This window comes from Euphorbia lathyris, chromosome 2, assembly GCF_963576675.1.
Source record: "Euphorbia lathyris chromosome 2, ddEupLath1.1, whole genome shotgun sequence".
Classification (NCBI taxonomy): domain Eukaryota; kingdom Viridiplantae; phylum Streptophyta; class Magnoliopsida; order Malpighiales; family Euphorbiaceae; genus Euphorbia; species Euphorbia lathyris.
The window spans coordinates 29,645,222-29,652,326 of NC_088911.1; the positions used below are offsets into that span (position 1 = coordinate 29,645,222).

At 35.4% G+C, this 7,105-nt stretch overlaps 1 protein-coding gene across 3 annotated transcripts; it reads right to left on the reverse strand.

Moving 5' to 3' along the window:
• Window positions 1–582: 582 nt before the first annotated feature.
• LOC136217595 (common plant regulatory factor 1-like) lies at window positions 583–5,363 on the reverse strand. 3 transcript variants are annotated; one of them, XM_066004187.1, is made up of 14 exons: window positions 5,083–5,362; window positions 4,423–4,643; window positions 3,931–4,079; window positions 3,767–3,811; window positions 3,541–3,639; window positions 3,322–3,402; window positions 2,790–2,831; window positions 2,468–2,631; window positions 2,296–2,341; window positions 2,162–2,198; window positions 1,733–1,971; window positions 1,510–1,587; window positions 1,274–1,399; window positions 583–1,181 (listed from the first exon to the last, which is right to left on the reverse strand). In XM_066004187.1, exons 3-14 carry the CDS (start codon window positions 3,991–3,993, stop codon window positions 936–938), a joined length of 1,266 nt encoding a protein of 421 aa, XP_065860259.1. In that variant the 5' UTR covers window positions 3,994–4,079; window positions 4,423–4,643; window positions 5,083–5,362; the 3' UTR covers window positions 583–935. The 3 variants fall into 3 exon arrangements, with proteins under 3 accessions (XP_065860259.1, XP_065860258.1, XP_065860260.1); XM_066004186.1 differs by having other exon boundaries at window positions 4,423–4,647; XM_066004188.1 differs by lacking the exon at window positions 2,790–2,831 and having other exon boundaries at window positions 4,423–4,647; window positions 5,083–5,363.
• Window positions 5,364–7,105: the final 1,742 nt, after the last annotated feature.

Genomic DNA, 7,105 nt, shown 5'->3' on the forward strand with positions numbered 1-7,105 from the left:
AAATTTCCCAACTTTTTTTTTTGAGGGATAATAGTAATTTTCCATGTGAAAGTTGCATTCTAAAACTTGTATTTCCATATAAATTTGCCACCTATTTTTTTGAGGGATAATAGTAAATTCCCATGTAAATTTCCCAACTATTAATGTATATAAACACACACACAAAAAAATAAAATAAAAAGATTTGATACAATTAATAGAACAGCCCAATAGACATGCTAATAATAGCCCAAAAGTCGAGTTACCAAACCTTGCCCACCACCATACTAGGTACTATTTTAATTAATGACCATATAGTATGAGTTAACCAAACCTTTCCTACCACCATACTAAAATCCATATATTATATTATTTACAGAAAAATAAACAGAGTATTTTAGATATTTAAAAAAAAAAAAAAAAATTCACCAACAAAAAAAAAAAAAATCGAAAAAATTCAAAGTAACTTTTGCACTTCGAATTCTATTTTCATAATGGCCTCAATAGCCTTAAATTTACTCCTTTATTATTTCCGTCCAATTTAAGAATTGAAAAATTGAAAAATCTGAGCATTTTTTCTCAAAAAAAAAGTCAATTTCAATATGATGTAAAAAGTATAGACAAAGAAAAAGATATTATGGAATGCATAATTAATATCACAAAATGTCTGCATCAATAAAAGTCGCACAAACATATGGATACTGAATCCCTAATTCTCTCCAATTTACATTAACCTTTTAACACCCCCAAATTAAGTTTTAATAAAAATGCATCAGACAATCTAACTTACATGTAGGATTAAAAACTCTCCCCCCAGATGGATTGGATACCCAATACTTTTCACTTATTCCATCTCCGTGCTTAGTTGTTAGGAGGTAATTTTGGGCTCATAATATGCCAAAACTACCATTTTTTTAAGGTGAAAAAAGAGATTATATGACCAACTATTTTCTACATTACCCAGCAGCCACTGCATCAGCTCTTGGACTTGGACTTGTACCCAAGAGTTGATGCAGTTTGGCTCCCAAACCCGGGTTTCTCTCGTATGCTTCACCTTCTTCCCCTGTGTTTCTATCAACAGAAACCGAATTGTTGACTCGAGACAGCAGGTTCTCGGTGCTAACAGCTGCCATCCGCTTCTCATCACCGCCCTTCAAGATCGTAACTTGTGTATGTCCCATCTGTTTGTTTTTTAGTTTCTCCTGCAGATGGAAAAGTTTATAATATATGAACAAACAAACAAAAATTAATGGAAGTATATTAGATAAGTAAGATAGAAGCTACGGGGACACACCAGTAATGCTGCATTTTCAAGCCTGAGTTTTTCTGACTTCTCATTCAGTTGATCGACTTCTGATTTAAGTGCCAAATTCTCAGTGGTCAAGGACTCAACTCTATGAGCAAGTTCTTCAGTCTCAGCCTTGATAAGAGAAAACACAGTGAATAATTTCAGACCATGAGTTCACATCCAAGATAGAAGACCCAACGATGTGTGAATCAATAGTAGTAGTAGTTTCATATTTTCTGTACCTGCTTTCTAAGCCTTGACCTTCTGGCTGATTCTCGATTTGATTGCTTCCTCCTTTCCCTTTTTACCTCCCGCTCGTTCTAAATAAACCACCATAAAATGCTTAGAATTGCATGTCCCAGAGCCAGTAAAAATAGGAAATTCCATTAAGCAGAAAAGTGCATTTGAAATTTAAACGAATAGATACTAGAGAATAGAACAGAACAATTTACTATAAGATGATACCTGTATCCAGGTTTCGGGAGGCAGAACTTGACTAGGTTGCGCAGCACTAGCACCACTTGTCTTAGCAACATTTGCAGGAGGATTCCTGAGCTCTAGCACTGTGTTCGTGCTGGGCGAAACTACATGTCCCTTTCCTGAAGCTCCACTATATGCAAAACCCGTACCTAATACCTTATCAGAAGATGGAGCTGTGTCTCCGGTAGCAACAGAACTGGCAGTCTCAATTTTTCCCTCTCCAACTGTTGATATAGAGATGTATTAAATAGAATATTATAGGGAGATTTTGGGAAACAAGAAGACAAATTCAATACAAAACCCACTAATATACAGGGCACTCGTTTCATCAACTTCAATGGTTTTCAAGTTAAACGCATACAGAAGTTGCAGAAGCTATGCTGCAAAAGAGATATTTGAAGAATTGATTCATACCAGCACTTGGTGTCCCTTGCGGGCTCCTTTTCTTTCCCTGATATAAAAGACAAAGATTTGAAATTGAATTAATAAATTCTTGAAGATGTTCACAAATGGTAATTAATTAAAAAACAATAGAGAAAAATGTTTACCACTGAACTCCCATCACTTCCATCACTGCAAACTTCAGTCTCGGCACTGTTAACATGGTTAAACAAATTACAAATTAGACTAGCCAAATCAGATAAACACGCCCGTTCGGGCGGGCACCTCTCCTACAAAAAAGTGAGTGTGTCTCAAAATCCACAAGTGCTAGTTCTACACCTCTGAGACAGTCTGCAGTCCCCACCATCAGCACTTTCTGGATTACTATTGCCATTGCCAATTGACATTGCAAGCCCATCAAATCCTTTCAACTTCTTCATTAAACCCCGATCAGTACTTGTTGAAGATTTTGCAGGTGTTTCTGCACTTGCGAGTGTTACCGCCTGCATTGTGCAGTATGAGTTATGTCCAACAATAGTTCAGGACAGCATAAAGCAAAGGCGTACATGTACGAGGATTAAATCATTCGGTTTCAGGACATGTATTTACACCAGGAACAGAGTTAGATTTAGAAGAGCATGAGAAACAAGGGTTCACTTACAACAGGTGCTGTCGGAACACCAGGTGCATGAGGATGCGATCCCTATAGAGATGAGTCATAAGCATGTTAGAAACCTGAGTTTTAGCCTTTGTTTGGGAGTTTGGAGGTTAATGGAGGCGAGAATTAAAGGAGATAATGAACAGGAAAGGGAAGTGATGGAAATGGAAGTTAAAATTTAACCTTGTTTTGGAGTTTATAGAATGTAAACATAAGTTAAAAATTTAACTTTGTTTGGGAGTTTAAATATGAAGGGGAAAAGTTAAAGTTTATTGTGCAAGACAAAATTTTTAGTGAAATTTCCATTCCTTCCATTAACTTCCAATTTGGAGGTTACAGTTTGGAGGTTAAAGTAAGTAAAAGTTTGACTTGCACAAACCTTCATTAACTCTAAAAAAACTCTCAGTTAATGTGATATTTTACATTCCATTACTCCCATTTACCTCCACTAACTTCCTCATTTAAAACCAAAGGTGCAAAGGAAAGCGTAGCTCCTATAACAATCAATAGGAATACTGACGATGACAAAACTTACAATTGGAACTGCAGGATGTGCATAAACTCCCCCATGCGAGTAAACTGCCGCATAAGGTGCCCCATAAGGTGCCATCATATGCTGGAAGAATTAAGAACTTAAGTTTATTTCTATACTCAATTTACATTCTGTTCAAAACAAGAACAGATGAAGATAAAGTGATCATAATATTAAACAAGAAACACATCTCTCCCCTCCAAGAGGACCTGCAATCACTACCTGTGGCGGCCCCCACATATACGGATGGGGGGCATGACCAGCTGCCATGGCTGAGTTGTAATATTGCGGTGGCATCGGGACTCGGGGGCCATAATATGCCTATAAGACATGGAAAAGCAACTTAAACTCACCACTTACAGGTAATGAATGCAAAATGGCATAGCTCTACATTTTTTTTATAATGTTTAAGAAGAAACTAAAAAAAAAAATGCACAAAGTAGATAACCTGCATAGCCGCCCAATCAGGGTAAACATGAACACTAGTTTGATCCTGTCAATGCAAAGAATTGACCAATACTCAGGCATGAATTTCAAGAACTCGTCACAGAAAAAGAATTCCAACGGCCTAAGAGTGTAAAATTTTAAACATGGCTTTTTTACTTATCCTACCGGTGGTGCAGGTGAAGATGATTTGTCCGGCTTAGAGGACTTTCCCTCTTCACTGTTTCCCATAATCAGACAATCAGGAAATCCTTAGTTAACTTGAACACTGATGCACCGATGTTACTTTTCTTTCTAGAGAATACTGTCACTGTCAGCTGCACCAATCAATGAAATCAGAATTCAGAGATTACTAATGAACCAAAGCCTATTTTATCATTCAATGAAAACCACAACACCGGATTGTTTGTGTTGGAGAAGAAAATAAGTTGCAGTGACCAAGCAAAATACTACTTGAACTAAGGAAACATTAATATCATCAGAGAATTAAAAGATCCAACGGCATAAGACACCGGATACGTAACTGTTAATTTCCTATTAAACCATGGGCCTGTAATTAATATGATTATTTAATCTCAACCTGAAACAACAAAATTAACTACTCTATAGATACTGTTATAGCCAGTTAGGGAAAAAGTTTTGACAAGATTAAAACTTTACCGGTTCCTCAGCTTGCGCCTTTAGACATTAATAATCTTCTAAGGTACGGAATCAAAACTATGGAGGGAATTGCCGCTGTAAATATCTCCAAATACAAGGGTATTATCGTCTTCTTGGCAAACTAAGAAAGAGATGGGTACGAATCAAGTAACGCGTAATCCTTAATCACACGGTAATCCGCGAGCTGCGAGACAAAAATACCCCTGCAACAAGCTTTAAACCTGCCTGGAAAACAACCTTCAACCGGTTACGGAATTCAATTGATTAAAATAGCTTCGTCCCCCCCTACCCTGCTGCTAAAGTGAAATTGAAGTAATGAAAGAACAGAACTCAAAAGGCTAAAACGAAACAGAGAAATTCGCTACTCCATTAAAATCTCCTACAAGGAGAGAATACAAACTCAACAGATCCACAAAAGTTTCTAATCCGTCCCTAATTTTCACAGAGACGAAAAAACGAAACTAGTGGAAGATCGTATGTTCATTTATGAGCTTTGAAGAACTCCATATAAAAAATTCAACTGCAGCTTGAAGCGTTTTTTTAAAAAAAAAAAAAAGCAGCAAAACTCTCTTTCCTACATTTTCTCACCGGAGAAACGGTGTTTTTTAGAATAAAAAACTAAGCATAAATTAAGACAGAATTACTTAAAATTCAACATACCGTCAATTATGAAATCCAAAATCTGCTTTTTCCGGTCCTCGGAGAAATAGGTGAGGAGGAGCTGTTACAGAAACTTCAACGCTCGATTATCTTCGACCATTAACTAAAATCTGAAATTCTTGAGAAAACGCCTCACTGTAACTTCACAGCTTCTGCATTTCTCTCTCTTTCGAAGATACAGAGTTTTTCTATTTTTTATTTTCCGTTCAGAGAGAAATAGGAGAGAGAAAGAAAAGAGGTGTTTGAAGAAGAAGAAGAACGGAGCGCCAAGGCAACATCCACGTCACCAGACACGTGTCGTGTGAGAGAGAAGTATATACATACACCGTATATACAGGAGGCGTGATGGTTGTTGAGCTGGCCCATCGATATTTGCGCTGGCCATTAAAATTATTCCAACGTCACCTTTACCGTACACGTGTTATAGAATTACTCGATCTACGCGTCTTGGCTAGGGTCCAACCTATCCCACCCGTCATGTGGCATACGTGGTCTCTTTTCCTTAAAATAAATCTGGAAAATATTGTAGTACCACTTTTTAAAGAAAATTAATAAAAATAAATAAAAAATAAGAGAGAGAGAGATTTAAGTAGAATGAATAGATCATTTGGAATCCGCACGCACCCACTGGATTAGCCAATCAGATGTTTCCGCGACTCTTACACAGCCCAACCCATTAGGATCTCTAATATTCTCTTTTTACCCTGTACTTTCCCACTTTTCACAACTGGCCCATCCACAATATAACACATTGGATTATGATATTTAATCTTTTTTTATTTAAATAAAATGCAATGCACATTGAAATGATTAACATATTATCTCTCTCATTAATTGTTTCTTGTTTTTTTTTTCGATAGATTTTTTTTTTAAACACAAGTAAGATATGGAATTCATCGTTTCTTAATTTCATTTGCTATGCTCAAGATGCTTCAATTTTAAGATTTAATTTTAGATTTAATTTTAATTTTAATTTTAATTATGATTAAAATAACAACATTATTTTATTGGAATTTTATATTTTAAATTCTAATCTTAGCTATTAATTATAAAATAATAGTTAAAATTTGCCTACCAAAAAAAAATAATATTTAAAATTTAATTATTTTTTTTGGTAGAAGTTAAAATTTAATTATTTAATTATAAATTTTATTTATTATTTATAAAATGATTTGATTGAATTGCTGATTTTGCAGCTAATAAATGAAATAGATTAAGGGTCCGTTTGTTTTACCTGCTGTTTGCTGTTGATATTTGCTGTTTCCTGTTACGGTTTGCTGTTTGCTGTTTGAAAAAGCTGCTGTTCCAAAAAGCAGGGATTCCCTGCTTTTATAAAAAGCTACTTTTCGGCTACAAAAGGCAAACAGGAGGTGTCTAACCAAACACCTTAAACTCTCCTTTTCAAAGTGAAAAGGCAAACAGGAGGTCGAAAAGCAGCTACCAAACACCCCCTAAATTTGATTTTTTAGGTTGAAACTCGACCAATTTTAATCTTCGAGGATATAAATCTATTTTATTTTATTTTTGAAAAAAAATATACTTTAATTAAAATATAGGATGAATGTACTATTTTCTTTCTCATTTTAAAATTTTGTTTTATAACTCATATTAATTAAGTAATCATATTCTTAACTTTTGGCCACGATTACGACCACTCATGTCATAGTCGAGGTATGAAATGGAAGAAAAGTTAGTAAAACGGTACTTTTGGCCACGGTTGCGACCACCCTTATCACGATCGAGGTATGAAATGAACGTTAAAATATAAATTAGAAGCAAAATAAACGTGTCTAAGTTTAAAGTCACGGTTGAGTCCACCCATGGCATGGTTGGGACCTCTTAACGGACACAAATTAATAAATATTTATAAGTCACGGACGAGACCACCCTTATCACGGGCGTGACTATCAAATAAATTAACAAAAACCGAAATTCATATTTATATATTTTCGTATAGGTTTGGAAAATGAAATTTTGTGTTTATAAATGCCTTGAAACCGAAGATCAAAAACATGTGTGCTTA

What these genes read in the sequence shown, in the direction of transcription:
- LOC136217595 (XM_066004187.1), bottom strand. Translation starts at nt 3,993, where the DNA reads ATGGGAAACAGTGAAGAGGGAAAGTCCTCTAAGCCGGACAAATCATCT. An exon ending in CATCTTCACCTGCACCACCG is followed by an intron (nt 3,812 to 3,930) that starts GTAGGATAAGTA and finishes TTGCATTGACAG; the next exon opens with GATCAAACTAGTGTTCATGT. An exon ending in GGTCAAGGCTTAGAAAGCAG is followed by an intron (nt 1,400 to 1,509) that starts GTACAGAAAATA and finishes TCTCTTATCAAG; the next exon opens with GCTGAGACTGAAGAACTTGC.